A 24,546-nucleotide genomic window follows, 5' to 3' on the forward strand; every position below is an offset into this window, starting at 1 on the left:
TAGCAAAGGCCGGGGAAAAAATACCCACGGTGCAGCAGAGTCTCCTCGACACACACAGCAGCAGCAGTACTGTAGTAGTAGGAAACAAACTCAAATAAATTTTGCAGCAAGACAGTGACTAAACCCAGAGAGTTGAGGATTAGTTGCAGTTCCATCCATGTAGAAAGCCTCAAAACATGCCAGACACATGCAAAGGGCTAGGCTAAGCTATCGTTAGTGCAATCCAGTTCGAGGATCCCCAAGCCCGCAAAGGCGCTTCCAGTTTCTTTCAGCTGCTACTGAGAAGCCGCTTCTTGTTTCAGATAGAAACTTCTTGCCATCTCTTCAGTGACATCACTGCACACAGACCAAACAGATCAATGGAAAATCTTGAGAAACGAAAACAACGTTAATGGACGCAAAAGAGGAGAAAGCTTGCAAACCTGTCAGGCGCTTCCTCTTTGCTGATAAGTGAAATATTTTTCGAGGACAGAAGCTGAAAGAAGTTAGCAGCATTATCCTTCAATCTCTCGTAAGTCTTTGTTAAAAACTGGTTGAATTCCTCTGGTTCCTGATCATAAACAACGCCCACTGTAAACAGAGATGACAAAGCTATCGATTTTTACAAACGACGAGCCACAACCAAGCCAGTATGTAAATTACCCATGCAGCCTTACCATAAATCTTAGGACATTGGTTCGCCTAACTACTACATGTGTTGCTAACAACACCCATATGGAGTGATTACCTGTTCAATAATGCAGGCCTTCCGCAGAGCAGCAAAACATTCAAGTGCCTTTTGGTAATTATCCCCCTCACGTGAGTTTTCTAACAAAGCTGCTGTGTATTTCTGCATCTCTTCGATTGCCTTCTGAACCCAAGTTGAGCTAGATCTCTTTGCCAGCATGGCTTCAAAATCTTGAACAGGATTTAAATCTCTGATCTGCCCGATGTTCTCTGATGGAGGATACAAAGCCCCCCAAACCCCATCCTTCTCTGCAGAGGCCTCTGCTGCTGATTTAGCTTGATCACCTGCATCAATATATGCCAGCCTGTCCTGTGTTCGTGCTTTCTTTTTCTGTAATCAATTAGGCAATTCAAATGATCTAGCCGTCTGCCACATTGGACCAAAGTCAATATGATAAATGTTTGCATCTAACCTTGGGATTCTCCTTCAGCTCAAAGGCTTTGCCTAGATTTTGGATTAATGGTGTTTGTTGGTCAATGACATCAGGATCAGGTTCAGTTATCCTCCTTAGACATCTTTCAAGTGGTGGTACATTTGCATCTGGCTGCTTCGCCTTTAGATCAAGGTAACTGTAAAATCTCTGAAAGAGGACAATGTACCATAATCAACAAAACAAGAAACATAAAAAAAGTAAAAATAAAAGCCACAGAGGGAGGGAGGGACAGAAAGGCAGCAACCCAAGTGATGTAGAATCAAGCAGTGCATCTGTTAAGGGAATCAAAAAGCTGATCTCTAAACACAGGTCGACCTCACGCACAAGATTCAATGGTATTGCAAAATTGTTTGATTATCGCGTAAATTTTGAACTTTAAGTTCTTTGGTTTGAAGTATAACCCCCCATCCTTCCCAGTTCCCATACCCCCTCTTGTGCATAAAGTCCAGCTATGTTCTTAATCCTGTAATATGGGCCAAACTTTTCTTTGGGGTGACAATTGATGCAGAACGGGCACAAATACAACTACCATACTTACTATTGACCTGTGCAACTATTATCACTTTTGAGAGGAACATAGTAAATTGTCAAAAGCCTACAGCAGTACACACACCTTGTTGATCATTGCACGATTTTGTTGGACTGAAAAGAACAGCTACAGTATTTTCCCACTAAGTCAAAACCTGTACTAAAGGTGCATCGATGAATGGAATAAATGAAAATAAGATGATAAATAAAGTCATGTATAGAAGCATTCCACATGATGTTCTACCACAAAAAATAGTACCTCCAACATGGGATTTGGTGTAAACTCAGGCTTCAGGACTTCTCTTCCAGGTGGTGCTAGGTCTAACATCTTCACGAAGTTATCTGCAGCTTCTTGTTGTTCTTCAGTGGGCTGAGACGATGATGGCAGACTGCTAAAGGATCGGAACTGAAACTCTCTGATGTCCTCAGCAAATGGGAGCACATTAAAGTAAAATGAATCTTGCTGCAGCACATAGTAAAAAAGATTGAGTGCACACAGTCATCCATAAAAAAAAACTTTGAATGTAAAACCACAAATATAATACTTACGACATTGTTCACTGATGAAATGTTTGGCGTCAATACACCAAGAGCAACATTCCCTTGACCTTGCCTCCACACACATCGCACAATAGCAACCTTGTTCATTTGATGCATTGCTCTTGCTATGCTGGAAACTGCAAGAGTTGCTTTCGTGTTACCTGGTTCAGGCATAAACAAGCATACATCTTTCATAAAATGGTGCCTGCCAAAGTAGAAAAAGAAGAAGCATTACTAATACACAGCCATGCAGGTTCCAGGACAGCAGAACATCAAAGAATTAGGAATACACTTTACCATACATCAAATTCCAATTTGCAAGAAAAAAGATGTAAAATTAATTAAAATTATATGACTATCATGATAAGTCAAAATTTATAATTGCATTGCTCAGACCAGAAGAAAACTAGTATAACTATTAAGCTATCAAGTATCAACCAAAAATGCACCAGGATGAATTCTACAACCTTTTTGTTTCTTGAATAAAATTCATTACAATATGCGCCCAAGGATAAAATCAAGTAGACAGGTTTCATCTGCCGAAATAACCACAAGCTTCACTGATGTAGACAGAACTGGGTAATGACGGGTTCACTCTTGCCTACAAGGAAGTCAAGTCACTTCATATGGCTATGTTCAATTTATAGCTCAATTCCCCGGTTCTCATTGAAGAATAACAAAATAGAGACCATTTAGCCATCTCACCGGTGTTATCACAAATGTTGAAATGCTAAACATTATGTCACCTATCGTTTAGCTGTTTATTCAGGCTAAACATCTATTTAAGTGGGTTATAATGGTCATCAAACAGGACAAACAGCTAATTACCCGGACATGAATAGCCACCATGTAGTGTTTGCACAGCGTTTAACTTTCTAAACACCTGTTTATGAGAACAGGCACCGCCTAATCCAAATTTTGTTCTTACAGAGTAACCATGTGATATGCATTTGAAATAATTGCACAGCATATTTTTGTTTGCATGGTTTCCAAATGATTGCCCTTGAAGACTCCAAATAGACATTAATATACAGGAGCAATGTACAAGTTTTGTCCCCATAGTCCTTGCAACAGTAGTAAAAAATGGAAGCAAAGAGAACATAACTTTTAAGAATATACAATACTTGGTCTTGAGATTTATAAACAAACACTAAAGCAATAAGAAACAAAAACTATTCACCAATTGGTAGTAAGAGAAGAGGCTTTTGTAGCAAATAAGTATAACATGGTTTATTTTCTCCTTCAACTATTATTTTACAAATAGAAAAAAGGAAAGGTTTCCAGAGCATTAGCTACTAGCAGAATTTAACGATCATGTCTAGCATTGATGTGACAAACTACTGATAATGAAGAAAGCGCAATAGCAAGTACAAACCAACAAATGCCAAAGAACAACATTTAGATACTCAGATGCCAAGTCAAAGGTTATGCTCCATACCGTGATATGCTGGATCTATCTGTAAATCCTAGAAGCTTCACACCTTTCTCAGGCTTGAACTTGACCGCCTCCCATTCGGCAGATGATATCGGGACAACTTGAGGACCATAAAGATATCCCTTAATCCTCTGATCTGGTGGAACAACTTTGTCTGGTTCAATAACGCTTTTATACTCATAATCCACTTTGACTTCATGAGAGGCAAATTTATCACTCGGAGGAGCCTTGTCTGAATACTTCTTCAAAGTGGGGAACTTTTCCTCAGCTGTTTTCTTATAGACCCACACCTATCCACAAGAGCATCCAAATCAACCATGGCTGTGAGTAATGTTGCCGTGCTATTAATAGTCTCAAACAACTTGCAAACTGAAGCAAAAGTCTTGAATTACTATAAACTTCTGTAACTGTTGGAAACATTGCATGGAAATGATAAAAAGAAAATACTGGGCCTACCTTGATTTTAAAATTGGGGCTCACTTCCAGGTCTCCCCTGAAGATAGTAACTGGAAGCACATTTCTTGTCTTCAGAGCACCCAACAGCGATGTTGGGCTGTCAACCTGGACTACCTTTGCTACTGATCTACTTCTGAATTGATACAATAGGCGGTCATTTTCTTCCATTACAGAATTATGATGAACTCCTGGTTCTGTGAAGACAATGCACTCCATCTTGATACCGTGTCTTTTCATCTGGTCTGCAATGGTGTCCACCTGATCTTCTTTAGTCCCCTCAGGTGGATCTCTTAATGGATACTGTGTACTGGTGATTAGACAGAGGCGCCGCTTTCCTTTGGTATTTCCAAATTTCCTAATTACCATATCCAAGCCAACAACAATAGCATCCAGAACTTTGCGTTAGTCAAGGAATTTCTACACTGACTTTGGTCAAATTCCATAAGAACAAAACAAGGCCCAAACAATATCACAGAAACAGCTTAGATTAATAAAACATAGAAGTATATTGTATCCTTCCAGACATAATAATAAGTCAACGGCAGGACAAAATTCAATGAAGCACATGAGAAACCAGTAATGTCCAATCTAGGCAGGAACCAGTACATAAAGGACTGAAAATGTTAAATCACTTACGTCAATAAAACTAACAAAGGGCACTACACAAAATGCAAATATTCAAAGATGGTCAACCTAAGAAATGCTACTTTCTAACTGTATACATATGACTTTGTTTATCTAGCACACATATATTTAGGTAATATTAGGAAAATTGGAACCAGAGACTTACAGTTTATGTAGGAACACAAGTACTTAGCAATTTATTAGGATAAAATCAAACAATAGAAGGATACAATCGCCAGGGACAGATCCCGCTGGAAGGTTTTGCAGAGCCTGTGACGTCCCTTCGTCTACAACTTTAATATCATGCGCAACTGTCACATGCTTATAGCCCCCAAGCTCCTTCGCAAGCTCATTGCATGTTTCTGAATAGATCAGGGAAAGCATTCCATAAACTTTTAACTTCCGGAAACAATAAACATAAAATGCTGGCAGTGTTCCTGAATGATGTACAAACAATGTAATTTGGAATATCAATGTCTAACTAAAACAAGGGTGTTCCAATGACTTCATCAGAAATCTCCACCGATTCTAGATGCGTGGAAGAAAAAACCCCATAAAACTGTCCATTTTTAAGCAAATACTTGGTCAATGTAACCACGAGCAGTTTCATGATAAGCACTCTTTGAAGTGATATAATGAACTAAAGTAGGAAAGTTAGGTTTCTCATTGACTTTATCCTTGTTTTAAAGCCCATATAGTGCCAAAAAGAAGTTTATGAACCAGAAGTTGTGGCCAGAGGAGGGACGGAGGAGCGTCACACTCTCGTCTATCCCATCACAATCACTGTGAAGACCCTCGGGGCGCAGGCTGCTACAGATGCTCCCCCGCCTCCACCTCCTCTGGCGGACGATGATCACACGAACCGGTGGCGGCGGCCATGTTCTACGGCTCCTTCCTCTTCGCCGGCGGCGCAGGAGGGTCCTGGCTCGGGCGAGGCCCACTGTGTCCCAGGCCATTCACGCCTGGGCCCGACATGCTCTGATGGCAACGCGTTTTCCCGAGGCGACGCTCTGGGCTCGGTGAACGACGGTGCGCTCCTCGTTCCCAGGGGGCCCGAGACCCCGAACCCGAGGCTATCGAGGTCTTTGACATTTGGGAAGCTGCACCGGTTGATTTGGCCTTTAATGCGCGTGCGGCGATGGGCGCCCCGCCTCCTCCCCCGGCGGTCGAGTTGCCCCTCTTGAATGTGATCGCGGCGTAGACGAGGTGGTCGTGGAGTTCGCGCGACCGTCTGGTGTGGGAGACGCGCCCTCGACCTCTCCGACCCCGACCCACGAGGACTTCTCTGGGCCCACCCTGGAGGACCACGTGGACGAGGAACACGCGTCTGCTGGTGGTCCACCACCGGCCTTCTCTGCGGCCACGGTGGATTTGGGGGGCGCCGATGATCTGGCGCCCATTCCGTCGGCAGAACCTCCAGAGAAGGATGAGCTCAGGGACCCTGCGATCACCTTGATCGGGTCCCTCCATACTATTCCTAAAGCTGAAGATGGCAACGACGCTAGCTTGCACCCTGCGACCGCCCCTGTTACGTACCCTGATGTGTCTGTGGAGGGCATGGAGCTGGTGTAGGACCGCTCTCCCGTTTCTGAGGGCGATGACCCCCTTCTGCTGCCTCTGCCCTCCCTGCTCATGGTGCCTTCCTCCAACGTGGTCATACTTCCAGCCCCTGCGACCACCGCGGGAGTGGTTGTTGAGGTTGCACCCCTGGAGCCCGCGATAGATTCGTTACCTCTGGTCGCGAGTGCTACTTCGACCCCTGTGACTGCTGCAGATTTGGAGATCGCCATGAGAACTCTCCCGGACAACCTTATCGTCTATAGTCGAACTCCCAGGAGATTGGAGGAACCGACAACTCCGGCAACTGAGTTCATTAGAAAAGTCACCAAGAAGGTGGATGGCCTAGTGCCTGTGCCGAATATCCCGAAGAGAAGAACTAAGGCAGCTGGCCCTGAGACTTTGCCACGCCGAAGCCGTCGGATCACCAACCTGCCTCCTGAAACCGACATCGCTTCAGCTTCCATTGTATGCCGGAAACTTGGGCTTGCTGATGAGGAGGGCAAGATTTCAGATGATACTCTGAACCGGTATGCAAAATTCTACAATCACCTTCTCGGCAGAGATCATGTTGCTGCTCTATCAGCTCTCTTTGGTTGGGATGTGCCACCTGAAGGACAAGCACAGGTGGCCGCTGGCTCGGTTACAGTGTTTTAAGAGTTGTTTTTTCTTCTACTCTTTGTACCCTGGTCTGGTCCTTTGTTCCTTAATCAATGGATAAATCAAGTTTTCTGATTTGGAATGTCCGGGGCTTGAATGACAAAGCCCGGAGGGATAATCTTCGGAAAGTAGTTGATGACGCCCAACCTGCAGTAGTCTGCCTCCAGGAGACAAAGCTATCACATATTTCTGAACGCGACATCATCTCTTTTCTAGGTCAGGACTCCACCAGTTTTGTTTTTCTACCTGCACAGCAAACCTGCGGTGGCATCTTGATTGCCTGGCGAGACAGTTCTTTCACGGTCAGCCACCACAGAGTACACCGTCATTCCGTTTCTGTTCAGTTCAGTAACAATGAGGACCCTGCTTGGTGGTTCACAGGGGTATATGGCCCCCAGCGAGATGATGAGAAACTGCACTTTCTCGAGGAACTCCGGAAAATTCATGCTGATTGCCCTGGACCTTGGATGCTGGCAGGAGACTTCAACATGATATACTGTTCGAAAGATAAGAATAATGAGAACATCAACCGAGCCATGATGGGGAGATTTCGTCGCTTTGTGAATGATTTTGATTTGAAGGAAATACCATTGTTGGGAAGAAGGTATACTTGGTCCAATGAGCGTGATTCACCTACGCTCGTCAAGCTGGACCGAGTGCTTTGCACTAATGATTGGGAAGAAATTTATTCTGAGAATGTGCTACAAAGTCACGCTACTGAAATGTCGGACCACTGTCCTTTGATCCTGGGCCTTAGAGAAGGTATCATGGGAAAAAGAGGTTTCACTTTGAGAGCTTCTGGCCGAAACTTGAGGGGTTTCATGAAGTTGTACAGCAGTCCTAGGAGGAACAGGTTATTTGCAACTGTCCTCTTGAAACAATTTCGATCAAGCTAAAACGCCTCACAAAGGCCCTTCAGTCATGGAGTCAGAAGCAGGTTGGAAACATCAAATCCCAGCTTGCTTTAGCCTGGGATATTTTACATCACCTAGAGATGGCTCAAGACCACCACTCACTGTCAAGTGATGAAAATTGGCTAAGATGTAAACTGAAACAGCATTGTCTATTCCTAGCCTCACTGGAATGAACGGTTGCTCGTCTCTGTTCCCGGTTTCGTTATCTTAAAGAAGGGGACGCGAATACCTCCTTCTTTCACAAACAAGCTGGGTTTCGGAAAAGAAAAAACTTCATTGCCAAGCTGGTAGATGGAGATCGAGTGGCCACCAAACAGGAGGATAAACATCAAGTTCTGTTCGACCACTTTGAGGGAGTGCTGGGACAGGCAAGAAACAGGTCAGTTACTTTTGATCTGACAGCTTTTCATCGAGCTGGGAGTGACCTATCTGCTCTTGATGAGCCTTTTTCGGAAGAGGAAATTTGGGCAACCATCCAATCATTACCAGCTGATCGGGCACTGGGTCCCGATGGGTTTACTGGCCGTTTTTACAAATCCTGCTGGCCAATAATCAAATCTGATTTCTTAACAGCCATAACCTTTCTTCAGCAAGGAGATGCAAGGAGATTGGAACTTCTAAACTCAGCTTATCTGACCCTAGTTCCCAAGAAAGTGGAAGCCTTGGAAGCAAAAGATTTTCGCCCCATTAGCCTGGTCCACAGTTTTGCAAAGCTGATAACCAAAATGATGGCGAATCGATTTGCTCCTCTGCTGGACAGATTGGTTGCAACCAACCAAAGTGCTTTTACCAGGGGCCGATGTATTCATGACAACTTCATGTTGGTACAGCAAACAATCAAGGTACTCCACCGTCGAAAAATTGCAAGTTTATTTTTGAAGCTTGATATTTCTAAGGCCTTTGATTCAGTGGCATGGGCTTTCCTTCTTGAAATCATGGAACACTTGGGCTTTGGTGCTGTTTGGAGAACTCTCACTGCTAACCTGCTTAAGTCGGCCTCTACTCAAGTTCTTCTCAATGGGGAGCCGGGAGAAATCATCTCCCACCAGCATGGACTTCGCCAGGGGGACCCTCTTTCCCTCATGTTGTTCATTTTGGTCATGGACGTTCTAAATAGCTTATTGCTCAAAGCTGAAGCGGAAGGCCTCCTTCTTCCTTTGCATTCCACTGGTCAACGCTTATCTCTTTATGCGGATGATGTAGCTCTATTTATCCGTCCTGAAGAAACCGATCTGCAGCTCACAAGAAATCTTTTGCATGCTTTCGGTGACGTCTCGGGGTTGCAGACCAATCTCCAAAAGAGTTGTGTCATCCCTATCCATTGTGAAGGTGAAATTGTGGAGACAATCAGCGGTACTTTGCAGTGCACAACTTCCAGTTTTTCCACCACTTACTTGGGTTTACCCATTTCTGATAAGAAACTGAGGAGATGTGACCTGCTTTCTTGGATTGAAAAGGTCGCGAATAAACTGCCAGGGTGGAAGGCTTCCCTGACGACATTGGTTGGTCGTGCGGTGCTGGTACGCTTTGTACTCACTGCCATTCCTATTTATCTGCTGGTGGCTATCAAAGTTCCTAAGTGGTTCATACGAGCAATCAACAAGATCAGGAGGGGTTTCTTGTGGAAAGGAAGGAAGGATATTAATGGAGGTAGTTGTTTAGTGGCTTGGGAGAAGGTCATGAGACCAATTGATCTTGGTGGGCTTGGCATTCACAATCTCGAAATTATGGGATGGGCACTCCAAATGCGCTGGCTCTGGATTGAGAAGACCAAACCGGATCGGCCGTGGGCTGGTTTAGTGGTGCCTGTTCACCCTAATACGGCAGCCATGTTTGCAATTTCAGTAATCACCAATGTGGCTAATGGTCTGAACACCCTCTTCTGGACTGATAGATGGCTTCATGGCTGCTGTTTAGAGGATCTTGTTCCAAATGTTTTCAGCTGTGTACCTCTGAAAATAAGGAGAGCAAGAACAGTGTTTGAGGCTATGCAGGATAATACTTGGGTGAGAGACATCAGAAGTGCTTTAGGATGGTGAGGTCTGGTTGAGTATCTTGAATTATGGGACAGCTTGGCTACCTTTGAACTCAACAATGCAGAGGATACTCATCTTAAGTTCGAAGCTTCAGGTACCTACTCCACTAGATCAGCCTACTGGAATTTCTTTGCTGGTTCTATCACCTTGGAACCTTGGAAACGACTTTGGAAATCATGGGCACCCAGCAAATGCAAAACTTTTCTGTGGTTGGCAATTCGAAATCGCTGCTAGACTGCGGATTGACTGCAAAAAAGAGGCCTCCCCCATCCGGAGCATTGTCCTCTTTGCGACCAGGAAGACGAGTGTGTTCAGCACATTCTTACCTCTTGTGTGTTCACACGACAATTTTGGTTTGCCATCTTGCAACCTCTAAATTTATCCCACCTAACTCCCAGCAACAGCATTGCATCCTTTGCTGAGTGGTGGAGGAGGTCTTGGAAGAAACTACAGAAGCATCACAGGAAGGGTTTTAACTCCCTATGCATTCTCGGAGCTTGGATCTTGTGGAAACACAGGAATTCATGTGTCTTCAAGGGATTGACCCCGAATCTGCAGCGAGCCCTTCAAGCTTTCAAGGAGTCCCTTCTATGGGGTTTCGCTGGGGCTAAAGGGCTTGCTGCCTTGAACCCCGGAAGGTTGGTTGAGCAAGTGTAGATTGCGGTAGGCGCTGTTTGGTCAGGTCCTAGTTTCAGTTTCTTTGTAACAGTTTTGTATCGGTTTTTACAGCCCTCCCCCTGGTCCAAGGAGAGGTGCTGGATTGTAAATTGGACTAACCTCTTTTCCTCTTAATACAAAGATACGCAGCTCTCCTGCGTGTTCGAGAAAAAAAACTATGAAGCATTAAGTTCATCTTGAAATTCTTATATCGTATTGACTCCTGTGAAGTTGAAGTTAATGTCTCAACAGATGAATTAGGTGCAGAAACAACCAGGTTACTGTTTTTTATTTGACGCGGTTTATTATGTTTTATCTCAAACACACTGTTTGATGCCTTCTATTAGTACTGAAAAGGGAGAGTTCCTGTATCTAGATTCGTACCAAATGGTTATAAAGTGCTTACAAAGGCGCAACCAGTTGGAACTTGGAACCTCAAAAAAGAATACAATTGCTATATTGATAGTTTACAAAATCTAATCGAAGGACTAACAGATAAGATTTGAAGTAGAAATAGAATAGTTGATGCGACTATAAATAACTAACCTTTAGTTCCAAAGAGGACAATGCCAATCTCATCGCTTCTATTATAAACTAACTGCATAAAACAGAGGTGCACAGGAAAACAGCTTGATCAGAGGTGGTTTGACCATGCAACTACAGGCAGTAGCACTTAAAACTTGAGGAAGCTGGATGACAAGAACAGAAGAACATGCGCCTGCCTTCTTATGCACCAGAGTTGAGCATATGTTCTTGACCTCCTGCAGCACCCCATGCATTGAAGGACCAACATCCAGTAGCAAAACCAATGCTTCCTAAGAAATAATTATGCAAAAGCACAGGTGTTACTAAGAGAAAGAATAAGCCCATACGTGCATTGTTGAAAATGTGTCCAGACAACAGAGTTAAGACTCTTTGGTTCATCCAATTATCCCTCCTGCAGGGAATCTAGTATCCAAATTGATCAACATAATAAAGATATGAACGGAATTTATGACATCTCCTTGGATCGTAAGCTATGTTTTCTGTATTTGCAAGCAACGCAGATGGTCAATTTTACGCATTATTTCAAATCTGTAGTTGAACTCACAGCAGCAGTTGGGCAATCATGTATGCAGTGCGAACGGAGAACAATTTTTTCATGACACAAATTGAGACTAGTAACTTGGAGCAAATGAAATGTACCGTCCAGGGAAACAAACACCGTCAACTAGAGAACTTAATTTGGGGACTAAACTCGAATGGCCCCAGAAACATATGTATTATTTCCCGCTCGATCAAACCCTAGAGCAGGCGAGGGATACATCGCACTCTTTGAAGCCAAATGGTTCGCGCATTATTCGGAAGGTGTGATTGGTCGAACCACGAAAATACAGTCTGCGCAGAATCGATTTCGGGGGTTTTAAATGAAGGGCGCACCTTGTTGCGAGCCATGGCGGATGCAGGGAAGAGGGCTTGCCGCGCAGCAGAGAGACTGGGGAGAAGGAGGGTTTACGCTGTCTCCATGAAAACCCGCCCGATGCCTGGGGCAAGGTGCAAGAGCCAACTCAAGCCCAAGGGTCGGGTCCCTGTTGTTTGGTGTGTGTGTGTGGGGGGGGGGGGGGGGGGGGCGGTGAGGAGTGCGCGACCTCTGGAGTGACGAGACGGAGGCGGCGAGCGAGGGAGACGACTCCGGCGGCCGGCGGAGTGGGAAAAGTAAAGAAAATTAAAAAATGAATAGAAAAATAAAGGAAAGGAAATGGAGTGGGCTGGGCCATTTCAGCCCACAATGACAGAGCCCAAAATCCTTGGCTGTCGGCTCCTTCCTTCCTTAGGCTCCCTCCCCTGCTGCTGCTCCTCCCCGCACCAAACACCAGGAGAGACGAGACGAGACCCGACCACCGTCGCCAAGGAGGCGATATGATTCTGGCCGTGCTCTTCGCCAACTCCGACGGCAACATCCTCATCGAGCGGTACTTTCCCCTCCCCTCACCGTCCCCTCGTCGCAGAGATCTCGTCCCCATCTCGCTGCCTGATGAGATCTACCGATTCGGCGCCCCCCTAACGCGTATCTCATGGGCTGTTGAAACTCACAGGTTCCATGGGGTTCCCGCGGAGGAGAGGCTCCACTGGCGCTCCTTCCTGGTGAAGCTTGGATCCGAGAACCTCAAAGGCTCCAAGAACGAGGAGCTCCACGTTGCATCCCACAAGTACGTTTCAAAATCACCCCCCACACCACCTAATCTAGTTACGTTGCCGCATCACGAGCAAATAGGATTTCGTGATGTTATTGTTCGCTGACAGAAGTTTTGTTACAAATACATTCTGCCGCCTGCATAGCGAGGATGAGGATCGTCTCAATTCGTTGTTCATAATTAGTGGGAACTGCGAAAAGCTTATAGCTCTGGTGCTTATGGATTGCTTTTACTTAAACTCGCCTCTGATCAGTTGTGGTACAAGCCATAGCGCCATTTTCTAGGAGTAACCTGCACCAGACCTCGCAATAAACCATGTCCTATATGATCAGAGCCTTAGAGGCAGTTGAAGTTTGCTATATAATGCTCTATGATCATGGTAGTTGCTATAGGAACGCCGAAGTAGATTACTTTTTTCTGCAGCACACTAGAAATGAACTAAACACAGTGTCAAGTAGCACATAACATAATTTCAGTGCCCCATGGAAATTAGTCTGCCATGGTTTTAGAATGTCCTCTAGCAAAGTTTCAGTCTTGCGGTTACTTCATTTTGATTTTATGTCAGGTTACTGAATCATGCCTGCCATTCCTGCTAAATTATTTTCTTAGCTAAAATATTAGATTGTTGCTCCATCATTGCTAATCGTCGACACTATCCTAGGTCGGTCTCTATTGTTTATACCACAATTGGGGATGTCTGCCTGTACATTGTTGGCAAGGATGAATATGATGAGCTTGCTTGTAAGTTTCTCATATTATTCTCCTAAGTGGTCTTCCATTTCAAATCTTCGTACATCATTTCAACTTAATCCTTCCTACCGTTTGTAGTGGCCGAGGTGATATTTGCAATCACATCAGCGGTGAAGGATGTCTGTGGAAAACCTCCTACCGAGCGCCTCTTCCTTGACAAATACGGGAGGATCTGCTTGTGCCTTGATGAGATTGTTTGGAAGGTAGAACTTCAACTCAACTTTCTGGCGGCATGTGCCTGTTAATATGGATATAACTATTGGGTACTTTTAATGCATGGCATAAGCATTATTGACTGGGTGCCTGAGTGACAATATCATGCTGAACTGTGTCTGCTCTGCTATTTGTGTGCCTCTGATTATGCATACAATCATCCCATGATCCGACGCTGAGATAACTTAGTGAAGCATATCAGCCTTGATGTTGTGCAGCAATGTATTGCCTCATAATCATCAAATCTTTTATGCAATTAAACTGAAAGCAGCATTTTGCTACACACACACACACATATATATATATATATGTGTGTGTGTGTGTGTAGATTTTTTTTGAAAAAAAAAAGTTGTTTTCTGATAGCTATCTTAATCATTCATGCAGGGTCTGCTTGAAAACACGGAGAAAGACAGAGTGCGGAGGTTGATTAGACTAAAGCCCCCTGTTGAGCCATGATTTCCATGTGTATTTTATGCTGTGTATTGCTGTAATTCAAATCCAATCCCATTTACATTTATAGGCGAAAGTTCAGAGTTTGCCTCTGCCCTTTGTATCTGCAAGACCATCACTCGCTCATCTGAGGCCTGTGTGTGACATTTACACAAGATAGCCTATGATCCTTGAATTTGTTGTGTTGTTGCCCGAGTGATGCCGCATTGCATTTCTGCTACTGCTGTGGATACACTCTGGATATCTCCTTTGTACCTGAGAGGGCTTGTTCCGACAATAAGTGGTAGCCAGCATGCAGATATCATTCTGACCCTAGAATCCGTATTCTGTTTGTATGTAGAGCAGTGTCCTTGGGAGAGAAAGTTTCGAGTGTCCTGCATCGCCCATTCATTTCAGGGGATATGGGACACCTCCAAAGTCCACATTTACCCGGCAGGTCTCCAATTCTCACTGTAAGTACTTTCAATGCTGCATCTGTATTGTTAGCTCAATCACCAATTCACCATCTACTCCCTCTGTTTTCATTTACACGTCGTATTAGGTTTAGGTTTGTCTTTAAGTCAAATTTGATCAACCTTGATCAAATTTATAGAAAAAAATAATAACATTTATAATATCAAATTTGTTTCATTGAATCCGCAATGAAATATATGTTGATAGTGAATATGTTGAGTAGTATAGTTATTGCTATATTTTTCTATAGATTTGGTCAAAGTTAGCCAAGTTTGACTTAGGACGCGTAAATAAAAACGGAGGGAGTATTTATATGTGCAAAACGCACAAACAAAATAGCAAAACTGTTGGGGTTGAAACACTCCAGCATTAAATACAGACCAACCGCAAATAAATAAATAAAGCAGCTGCAATTTTTGGAGATGAATCTTAAGTCTGTGTCGGCATTATGCCAATAAATCCCTTCCAATTTTAACAGCTCCAAGGCAGTACATTAGCAGCCAAACCTCGGCACATTCCGTGCAAGAAGGGAAAAAATGAAATAATAAAAATGTACTCCTCCACTACTATATAACGGTATTTAAGAAGTGACATTCAAGTTTCATCAGATACAGAATAATCAGCCAATGTTTTCAGAGTGCCCCTTTGTGCTACCTTTGCAATGCATGGAAGAGACAAGTTCCTTATGTGTTTCAGTTCTCTTCCTACAAACTATATGTCAACAAACGCATGAGCATGTTGATGGGGGTGTGCAAGGAGGCAGATAATATCACCCAGTTTGCTCATTCAACCCCCAACTTTGGAACTTGTGGCATTATGCAGTAAGCCATTGTAACTATATGCAGTCATCCAGCAATGGCCACTGACGAACTGCTAATCTGCAACCATGAGACCAGATCATCCCTTGAACTGATGAAGCTGCCAACATGAGACTCGCTTGGACGGAATGGCACCGCCATTTGCTCAAGGTGAGCCGCGAAAGCACTTGCCAGCCCCTGTGCAAACTTGTGGGTGCTGGACCCAGTGTACACGCTGAAGGACTCTGGCAAATCCTTGTGCTGCACCAAGCGCTCTGAGATGGTCCGCATCCAATCATCGAATGCTGTCTTGGCTGCACCAACCGAAAGGGATCGCAGATCCAGTGACCACTCTTCATCCTTTCTGCTATGAATCTTGGAATACAAACCATAAGTCTGGGCAAGCTGGAAGACTTCTCTTGCCCTCCGAGGAGGGAAGCCATGGTTCTGGCATATGTCGATCAAACAGTTGCAGTAAGGCCGGCGTACTTCAGGGGCTGCAGCGTTCAACACGCCCTTTAACTCCTTTGTAAAATCGTCAACATCCACCTGGTCCTCACCGAGCATTCTGATCAGCTTGACCAGGTTCTGGTTGACCTTTTCCAGGGAAGAAAGCACCATTTCCGTCTCCTCCCCGCTGCTCAGAGCGACGACAGAGAGCAAGCACCCACAGAGCCGATCATCGGGCTTGAGACCCTTCTCCAGCCCTGCCTCAAGCACCTCCACTGCCTGCTGTATCCTCTGCGCCTTGCCGAGGCACTGGATGACGATGGTGTAGCTCATGATGTTGGGCTCTATCCCGCCCTTTAGCATCTCCGCAAACAGCTGGAGCGCGCGGTCGGTGTCCCCGTTGCTCCCGTAGATGTTGATCATGGCCGTGTAGCTCCACTTGTCCGGCTTGGGGACGTCACGGCACTCTGGATCCTTCATCTCGTTGAACAGCTGCTCAGCCTCGGCCACCAGCCCTACGTCAGCGCACATGCTCAGCAGCGTGTTGCAGAGGATGTTATCGGCGGGCAGCTTCATCTCCCTCATCTGCTCCCAGAGTTGGAGCGCATCGCGGCCCCAGCGCGCCCTCCCGTAGATCTTGGCGAGGGCGGTGAGCGTGCGCGCATTGGGCTCGACGCCCTGGGCGGTCATTTCCTCGAACAGGTTGCGCGCGAGGCCAGGCTTGCCGGTCTTGCCGAGCGCCTCGAGCAGGGCGTTGTAGACGAAGATGTTGGGCTTGATGCCGACCTCCCGCATCTCGTTGAAGACGAACCGGATGCCCTCGTAGTCGCCGGCCTCCCCGAACATCTTGGCGAGGACGGCGAAGGCGACGTGGTCGGGCTTCCAGCCGCTGCCCCTGGCGCGGTCGAAGAGCGCGAGCACCTCCTCCTTCATGCCGAGCTGCGCGTAGACGTCGAGCACCGCGGAGTAGGTGACCTCGTCCGGGAGGACGCCGTCGGCGGCGTACATGCGCTCGAACCACTCGATGGCCTTGGTGAATTGGCGGCAGCGGCGCGCGGCGGTGATGAGGGTGGAGTAGGTGATGTTGTCGAGGGGGACACCGGCGTGGAGCATGTCGAGCGCTAGGCGCTCGGCGTGCGGCCACTGGCGCGCGGCGCGGAGCGACTTGAGGGCAACGTTGAAGAAGATGGTGTCGAGCGGGAAGGCGCCGTCGGGGAGCGCGCGGAGCCAGGCGAGGAGGGAGAGCGACTTGCGCCAGGACGGGTGGAGGTAGTTGAGGAGGAGGAGCGCGTCGGAGGGCGAGGGCGGGGAGCCCGCGGGGAAGAAGGCGTGGAGGGAGTCGGCGAGGTCGGCGTCCTCGGGCAGCGCGCGGATGGCGCGGAGGAGCGGCTGGAGCGGCGCGGAGGAAGGGTGGGCGGAGGGGGAGCGGCGGCGGTGGCGGCGGAGGGAGAGGACGGTGGGCTTGGGACGGGAGGGGTTAACCCAGGTGGGCTCCGGGGTGGGGCGGTCGGCGGTGGGGGTGGGCTTGTCGTGGAGGAGCGTGCGGGAGAGCGGCTCGAGCTGGTCGGAGAGGGAGCGCGTGGAGGCGGCGGCGGCGGCGGTGGGCCTGGGCCTAGGCTTGGAGTGCAGGTGGTTCCGGCTCCGCGGCGGGGAGAGGAAGAGGAAGGCGGAGGCGGCAGTTGGCGCCATGGCCGGGGCGGGAGGGATCATGAATGCGAATGGATGGATGGATAGGGGGGTGGGAGGGAGGGATGGGGTTGTGACTGCCACTGCAAGGCCGCCGCTCCCCCGCCCCCCCTGCGGAGAAGAACCTGACCCAAGTATCTATCTGCCGCCTTGTTCCGTTTTGCAAAATATCTGAAAGAATGGGCTCAATCCTGCGCGGCCCAGATGTGTTTTGGCCCAAAAAGAAAGAGCCATGCCTTCCTTGCTCATTAATAAGAGGAGAAGTACTTGAGGAGGATCGCGATAGCGAACTCCTCGAAATCAGGCATGTGCAGCAAGTTGTATGCGTGAAATCAGGCAGGGGGGTTGATCTTCATGGCGTCCATGGCGCTCTTTCCCTGTAGCTTGTTGGACAGCAGGAGCTTGACGTAGTCCTCGACTGCGATGGTCCTGTAGAGCGGCGCCTCGCCGGCCCGGATGATCTCCTGTAGCGGTCCGTAGTTGGCGTCGAACCTGGCGGAGTGAAAGGCGGCGACGGAGACCCGCTCCTGGCTCGCGTTGACCACCGCCCTGTGTTCGATGCTCTTGTACCTTCCGTTGGTGAGCACCTCGATGACGTCGCCGACGTTGGCCACGAGGGCCCCCGGCAGCGGCGCCACGGGGATCCAGGCGCCCTCCCGGCGGATCTGCAGCCCGGGCACGGGGCTGACCTGCAGCAGCAGCGTGAGGCCGACGGCGTCGGAGTGCGGCGACAGGCCCAGCACCCTGTCGTGCGCCTGCGGGCAGGGCGGGTAGTAGTTGATCCGCATGGCCTGCGCGGCGGCGATCGCCGTCATCTTCCCGGTGTCCTCCACGCCCAGGTTCCTGGCCATGGCGGCGAGCAGGTGGGTGGCCACCCGCTGCACCGCTAGGGAGTAGCGTTCGAGGGAGCCCCTGAACGTGGCGGGGCGGGAAGGCCAGAAGTTGAGGGAGCGGTACTCGGGCGGCTGCGTGGAGAGGAAGAGCATGTCCGCCCAGTCGAGCTTCTGGTCCTCGGAGACGACGAAGGCCTGGCCGTAGCCCTCGATGCCGGCGGGCCCCTGCGCCAGCGCCTGCTTGTCCGCGAGCGGGAGGCGGAAGAAGGCCTTGATGTCCTCCTTGACGTCGTGGATGACCTGGTCGGGCACGCCGTGGTTGACGAGGTGGAAGAAGCCCCAGTCCTGGCAGGCGGCCCTGAGCCTGGCGGCCTCCTCGTCGGCGTGGGCCGGGTCGAGCAGCCTGGCGAGGTCAACGACGGGAACCGATGAGGAGGCGGCAGCAGCTGCGGCGTTGGTAGACGACAGAGCCGGAGCGTCGGCGTCGGCGTCGCGGAGGTAGCGGTGGAGGACGGGCGCCGTGAGCTCGGCGGCGGCGAGGTGCTGGACGTTGGGGACGGGCAGCGAGCCGCCCAGGTTGCGCGGCTTGGACGATGTATCCATGACGTGACGTGATTGATTTGTGGTGGATGGATCATATATATATACTACTGGTAGTAGGAGTATATACTACTAGCAGGCAGGCAGCAGCTGACTTGATTTGTCCACTGTGGGGTTAGGTTAGGTTAGGTTACGTGCCTCCATTTGGCTCACAGTACAGTACAGTAGTGGTAAACAAAGTGAAGAAGGTTGCCGCCTTTTCTGACCCGACTCGGTATCATCGTATCATCCGAAGCGTGCGTAATGAAAAAGGAGGATTATTCTCTTTCGGATCATGGTTGAAAACAGCCCGCTACGCTATGCAATATTTATCCGCCATTGTCAGCTAAACGGAGATTTGCGAGATTTAGCTACTGACAATATATATAGTAATTAAGTAATTAACCTGACCTGCTGCTGCTGTCGTTGTCGCGGCGATTATTAGTACTGTTGTTGTTGCTGCTGCTGCTGGCGGCTGTGCCGTTGGCGTTGGGGTCGCCGCCGCCGGCCTCGATGCCCCCGATGTCGACGGCGAGTCGGGCGTAGTGTCGCCGCACGGCGACGCGCTCCCACCGCTGGGGAGTGCCGCCCTCGTACGTTGCCAGCGCGCGCTCGAACCTCTCGTTCTCGCTAAAGTTCCACGATGATGACATTATTCTTTTTTTTCCTTTCCTTTTCTTTCTTTCTTAATGGTACGTCTCGATCGATGGATCGACTAGTAGTCTTTGGTTGCTAGTAGCTAGCTTGCTTACATGCACACATCAGCATGGCAGCCGCCGCTATAATGCGGCCGGCCGACCCGGCCGGGAGGGATCGTCGCAGCTGATCGATGAGCGACCTAGATGAGCGAGCTAGCTAGCTTTTGGCGTAGCAGCAACTACGATACGTACGTACCCCCACAAAGAAACAGCTAGTAGTAGCAGCGGATATCAAATTCAGGAACGTCACCTACTTAATTAAGATACGTGCAAATGGCCATGGAATTTCTGATGATGTATGCCTGATTTATTAGTAAAGAAATTAAGGGAGAAGCAGCAGATAGAGCAACAAATAAATACTGCAATTTGCAGGAGCGGCCGGGCCGGCCGGCAGGCTTACTATTACTGATTAATTAATTAAAGACTTTAAAAGAAGCCTCCACGTAGGTGATACTGAAATTCTAGAAATTCTCACAAAAATCAGAAACATTTAGCCATTAATCCGACAACTCTAATTATAATAGTCATTGGATCTATTATCTTTTCTAATAAATTATGAAAATAGACTAAAGTTACCCCCTAAATATGTATCTAAATTACCCACCTCTACCATTATAAAAAATTTAAAGTAACCCCCTAATCTTCATGTAAATTACCCACCTATGCTATTATAAAAATAATGCAAATAACCCACTAAATTTGCATATAAATTATCCAATTATATCATTATTAAAAATTAAAGTAACCCCTAAATCTGGATCTAAATTCTATATTTATAATAAAATATTTAAGTGCACCGATATACAATTCTAAATTACTATTTCTATCATTATTAATATTAAAATACTACCCATTATACGTGTCGCCATGTATTCATGTATGATGGAAGAGATAAGAATACCAATTAACAAACAAATGGTTCAATTAAATATATATCAAACACACATGGAGGTGTGATACAAAATGAAATCTATTGCAATTAGATAATGATAGATATATATTTTAGAGTATGTGTTAGAATATTTAATATGAAAGAGGGCGTGAGGTAGACAATTATAATTATTAACTATAAACCTTATTTTTATATTAATTCTAATTAATCCATATGGACGGGTTGATAGGCTAGTTAATAATAACTGCAATACCTGCCTTTATATATATGTATATGCCCAACACACCGCAGCATGCACTTTAGACTCTGCTATATCTATCTATCTAGAAGACCTACCTATATAACCTGCATCAGATAGACGTATTAGACGATGTTGTAAACTTTAATCCAAAGGGGAAAGGAGCATATATTATTTGTTGCTCTATATTAGTACAATTATATTCCAAAGGGGAAAGGAGCATATATTAACCTCAGACAGCCGTAGTACAAATAATCAGACCCACCAGCCCCGGGCCTTTTAGTACAATTATATTATTAATGGTATGCAAACTTAAACTTTCAATCCTGATCATCTAGTAATTTCAAAGAGATGGGAAGTAAATTAGATATATTCCCAAACTTTTATAAAGTTTGTGTGCGTTATTATGACTTAATATATAATAAGGACATGGATCTATACGCTATTATGACTATATATATATATATATATATATATATTAGCAAATTTTAATGACGACAACTGCTGACTTTAAGCTCGTATTAATTTGGAGATCGATGACTTTATTGCAATTTGTCCTAAAATTATTTGAACGAAATTATATTAGTTATTAGCGCTGAAAAAATTGGCTTTGAAATTATACACTAGTGCTTCCTTCAAATTAAGGGTGTTTTCGTTTCCAACCCTCTAAATTTTAGACGCATCACATCAAAGAGAATCTTGTCATTTAGAAGTATTAAATAAAGTCTAATTACAAAACTTTTTGCACAGCTGGGTGCTAATTCACGAGACAAATTTAATGAGACTAATTAATCCATAATTTGCCACAGTGATGCTACAGTAATCATCCCTAATTATGGACTAATATACCTCATTAGATTCTTCTCGCGAATTAGTCCTGGGGTTCTGCAATTAGTTTTGTAATTAGACTTTATTTAATACTTCTAAATGACAAGATTCTCTTTGATGTGACTGCTCTAAACTTTAGACCCCAGGAAACGAACACACCCGAAGGCCAGATCGAGAAATATTTTTTTAATTGATTTGTTCTGACCTAGCAGTACTAATTACTTAGGGTGTGTTCGTTTCCTGGTGCCTAAAGTTTAGAGGGTCACATCAAAAAGAATCTTGTCATTTAGAAGTATTAAATAAAGTCTAATTACAAAACTAATTGCAGAACCCTAGTGCTAATTCGCGAGACGAATCTAACGAGGTATATTAGTCCATGATTAGCGGATGATTACTGTAGCATCACTGTGGCAAATTATGGATTAATTAGGCTCATTAAATTTGTCTCGCGAATTAGCACCCAGCTGTGCAAAAAAATTTATAAACAGATTTTATTTAATATTTCTAAATAGCAAGATTTTCTTTGATGTGATGGGTCTAAAGTTTAGAGGGTAGGAAACGAACAGGCTCGTTGCTCTTATAGGTCGGTGTCTGATGGATGCTGCCTGCAGCTGTGCGAAACGTACGGCAGGCGGCCCAGCATCGATCGCAGCTGTTCTTGGTTCTTTGTTTCTGCGCCATTCGTGTCTCCCCCTTTCTCGTGTCCAATCCATCACAAACAGCATCGATCGTAGCTTTACGTTTGACTCTGCATCATTATTGTCGATCGAGATCTCTTTGCTTTTGTTTTTTCTCTCGCCGATGGATATGACCTGCGTCCTGCTGTCCTGCTCCCGCTCCCTCCTCAAACCTCACATTGCATTGTTAGATTCACGTACTACCCCTAGCCTAGCTATCTACTAGTACTACTACTAAAGAGAGAAGCGGATTCGACGATCCATCCTTCCTCGCTGCGGAGGGCTAAACTTTTTTAATCATCAGAAAAAATCTTATCACTTAAAAGTATTAAATAAAATTTAATTATAAAATTAGCTGTAGAACCTGTAGACTAATTCGCAAGACGAAAGGGTATATTAATTTATAATTAGCAGATAGTAACCGTAGTAAATTATAAATTAGACTTATTAAATTCATCTCGCGAATTAGCATCCATCCATGAAAAAATTTTAAATAATAAAATTTCTTTTTAATATGATAGGACTAAGTTTTAGCCGTGCGAAGCCAAACACACCCTCGTATTACTCCACTAGCGTGCGAATTAGCATGCATGCAGCCTGATGCATTCCCAGAAGCTAAGCTAGCGGCTGAAGACTATTAGTACAAAGAACAACCTCGTTCAGCAACATGTAGAGCTCATCCCTGACCTGAAGAATGCGCTCCCTGTCGCTGCCGTCGACGACAAAGATCAAGCCCTGGGTGCCATGGAAGTAGCTGCACACGTACATGACCACCAATGATAAGTTTTGGGCTAGTCATGGTTGGTATTGGAACTAATAACTACTGCAGTAGCTAGTAGTGAATGATGTAGATAACTTTTACCGTGCCTTGGGCCCTTGGCCACCAACGTCCCAGACTGTAAAGCTGATGTTTTTGTACTCAACCGTCTCAACATTGAATCCTGCGAGAAAGCAAAGGATGATCGATGGTCATGGACGGACATTGGCAGGGCAGGTAGGAGTAGAGAGTGCTCACCGATAAATGGTTGCGACGGTGGAGACGACCTCGCTCGCCGATGTTGAGCCTGTAGAGGATGGTGGGTGGTCTTGCCGGCGGCGTCGAGGCCCAGCATCAGGATCCGTGCCTCTTCCTCCCTGACCAGCAGACGGTAGCTCAGGCTCAGCAGCCGCCCGATCTATCGCCAAGCCCATGATCAAGTCGATCGATCGATCAGCTTAGCTTGCTGCTAGCTGCCGAATGATCTAATTAACTACTCCTGCATATTTATGATGATGATGATGCAGGGTACAGTAGTACAGGCACTCGAACAAACTATATATTTATACTCCTGCGTGCATAGCCTTCGTTCCACTGCAAGTCGGTCAGCTTATGGTGCTTCAGTGCTAAGCCACGACGACTGAACCAAACCAAGGAAGAAGAAACAAACTAATAAACTAAACGGCGGAGGACCGACGACTGACGCTCATGTCCACCTACCTTCTTCGTCAATAATCTAGCTTATTAGCTAGCTTCCATGGTATGTACTTGAGCACGAAGCAAATGCCAACATAATAGACAAACTGATCATTGCTTGGCGAGTGGCGTCAGTTATTACTGTCTGAGCTACATATATAGTGAAATTAGTATATCTGTCTCATTATCAAAAGGGATCATACTTTCAGGTGGAAGCAGTTGCATACTCAATTCATTCAATGCGTCAAAAAATGATTACTGTAAATGAAAGAGAAAATGATTAATCAAATTATTACGTTTTCCTCTAGAAAAAGAAGACTTTCTTGTGAATATACGTTGTTTTTACAAGAGGATATATAATTTGACCAAACTGAACTGGAACGGCAACCCTACCGAAAATGCAAAGTTTGCAACCACGATAAAGCTATACAAAATTTATTATTTGAATGCCACTTTAATTTGCTATTTCCATGTCGTGTATCTGACAGCTGCTTTAGGGATAAAAAGCAGCAAACCTAGAAACATAGAAATTATAGAACCCATATGACAAGTTGTTCACTTAGCGGCATATATATAAGGGGAGCTAAAAAGAAACAGTAATGCTTGGCATCAGGCCCACCCCTCCGATCCATTCATTTTGCACCCATCCACTATTAGAGCCTTCGAGAGTCAACTAATCTAACATCTGAGGGTTAGGCGCGCCTTCGAGCGCGCCGAGGCCGGGCTGCGGGCGCTCCGCCGGGAACCGCTCCTACGCCTGCTCCGCACATTCCCGGCGCTCGAGCGGCTCGACCTCTCCGCCTGCGTC

The 24,546-nt window shown here is 46.2% G+C and overlaps 5 protein-coding genes across 6 annotated transcripts; 1 reads left to right on the forward strand and 4 right to left on the reverse strand.

The window, feature by feature from the left end:
- Positions 1 to 75: 75 nt before the first annotated feature.
- Positions 76 to 12,167, reverse strand: LOC112875035 (ATP-dependent DNA helicase 2 subunit KU80). 2 transcript variants are annotated; one of them, XR_003225103.1, is made up of 12 exons: positions 11,987 to 12,001; positions 11,290 to 11,382; positions 11,114 to 11,165; positions 4,974 to 5,105; positions 4,120 to 4,514; positions 3,667 to 3,953; positions 2,238 to 2,433; positions 1,948 to 2,151; positions 1,140 to 1,307; positions 728 to 1,057; positions 423 to 570; positions 76 to 336 (listed from the first exon to the last, which is right to left on the reverse strand). XR_003225103.1 is itself a non-coding variant. In XM_025938716.1 (12 exons), exons 1-12 carry the CDS (start codon positions 11,999 to 12,001, stop codon positions 276 to 278), a joined length of 2,061 nt encoding a protein of 686 aa, XP_025794501.1. In that variant the 5' UTR covers positions 12,002 to 12,167; the 3' UTR covers positions 76 to 275. The 2 variants fall into 2 exon arrangements, 1 of the variants encoding a protein (XP_025794501.1); XM_025938716.1 differs by having other exon boundaries at positions 423 to 550; positions 11,987 to 12,167.
- A 195-nt stretch (positions 12,168 to 12,362) lies between these two features.
- LOC112874409 lies at positions 12,363 to 14,339 on the forward strand. The gene is made up of 5 exons (XM_025937711.1): positions 12,363 to 12,519; positions 12,643 to 12,756; positions 13,403 to 13,482; positions 13,570 to 13,694; positions 14,089 to 14,339. The coding sequence occupies exons 1-5, from the start codon at positions 12,467 to 12,469 to the stop codon at positions 14,158 to 14,160; spliced, it is 444 nt and encodes a 147-aa protein (XP_025793496.1). The 5' UTR covers positions 12,363 to 12,466; the 3' UTR covers positions 14,161 to 14,339.
- Positions 14,340 to 15,030: 691 nt separating this feature from the next.
- Positions 15,031 to 17,632, reverse strand: LOC112874403 (pentatricopeptide repeat-containing protein At5g46580, chloroplastic). The gene has a single exon (XM_025937703.1). It carries the CDS (start codon positions 17,562 to 17,564, stop codon positions 15,453 to 15,455), a length of 2,112 nt encoding a protein of 703 aa, XP_025793488.1. The 5' UTR covers positions 17,565 to 17,632; the 3' UTR covers positions 15,031 to 15,452.
- A 115-nt stretch (positions 17,633 to 17,747) lies between these two features.
- LOC112874406 (S-norcoclaurine synthase 1-like) lies at positions 17,748 to 19,516 on the reverse strand. The gene has a single exon (XM_025937705.1). It carries the CDS (start codon positions 18,974 to 18,976, stop codon positions 17,873 to 17,875), a length of 1,104 nt encoding a protein of 367 aa, XP_025793490.1. The 5' UTR covers positions 18,977 to 19,516; the 3' UTR covers positions 17,748 to 17,872.
- Positions 19,517 to 22,764: 3,248 nt separating this feature from the next.
- On the reverse strand, positions 22,765 to 23,559 carry LOC112874410 (ADP-ribosylation factor 1-like). The gene is made up of 3 exons (XM_025937712.1): positions 23,301 to 23,559; positions 23,148 to 23,226; positions 22,765 to 23,039 (listed from the first exon to the last, which is right to left on the reverse strand). Exons 1-3 carry the CDS (start codon positions 23,395 to 23,397, stop codon positions 22,901 to 22,903), a joined length of 315 nt encoding a protein of 104 aa, XP_025793497.1. The 5' UTR covers positions 23,398 to 23,559; the 3' UTR covers positions 22,765 to 22,900.
- Between the last annotated feature and the right edge of the window lie 987 nt (positions 23,560 to 24,546).

The sequence above is a fragment of the Panicum hallii genome, chromosome 9 (assembly GCF_002211085.1).
Source record: "Panicum hallii strain FIL2 chromosome 9, PHallii_v3.1, whole genome shotgun sequence".
NCBI lineage: Eukaryota > Viridiplantae > Streptophyta > Magnoliopsida > Poales > Poaceae > Panicum > Panicum hallii.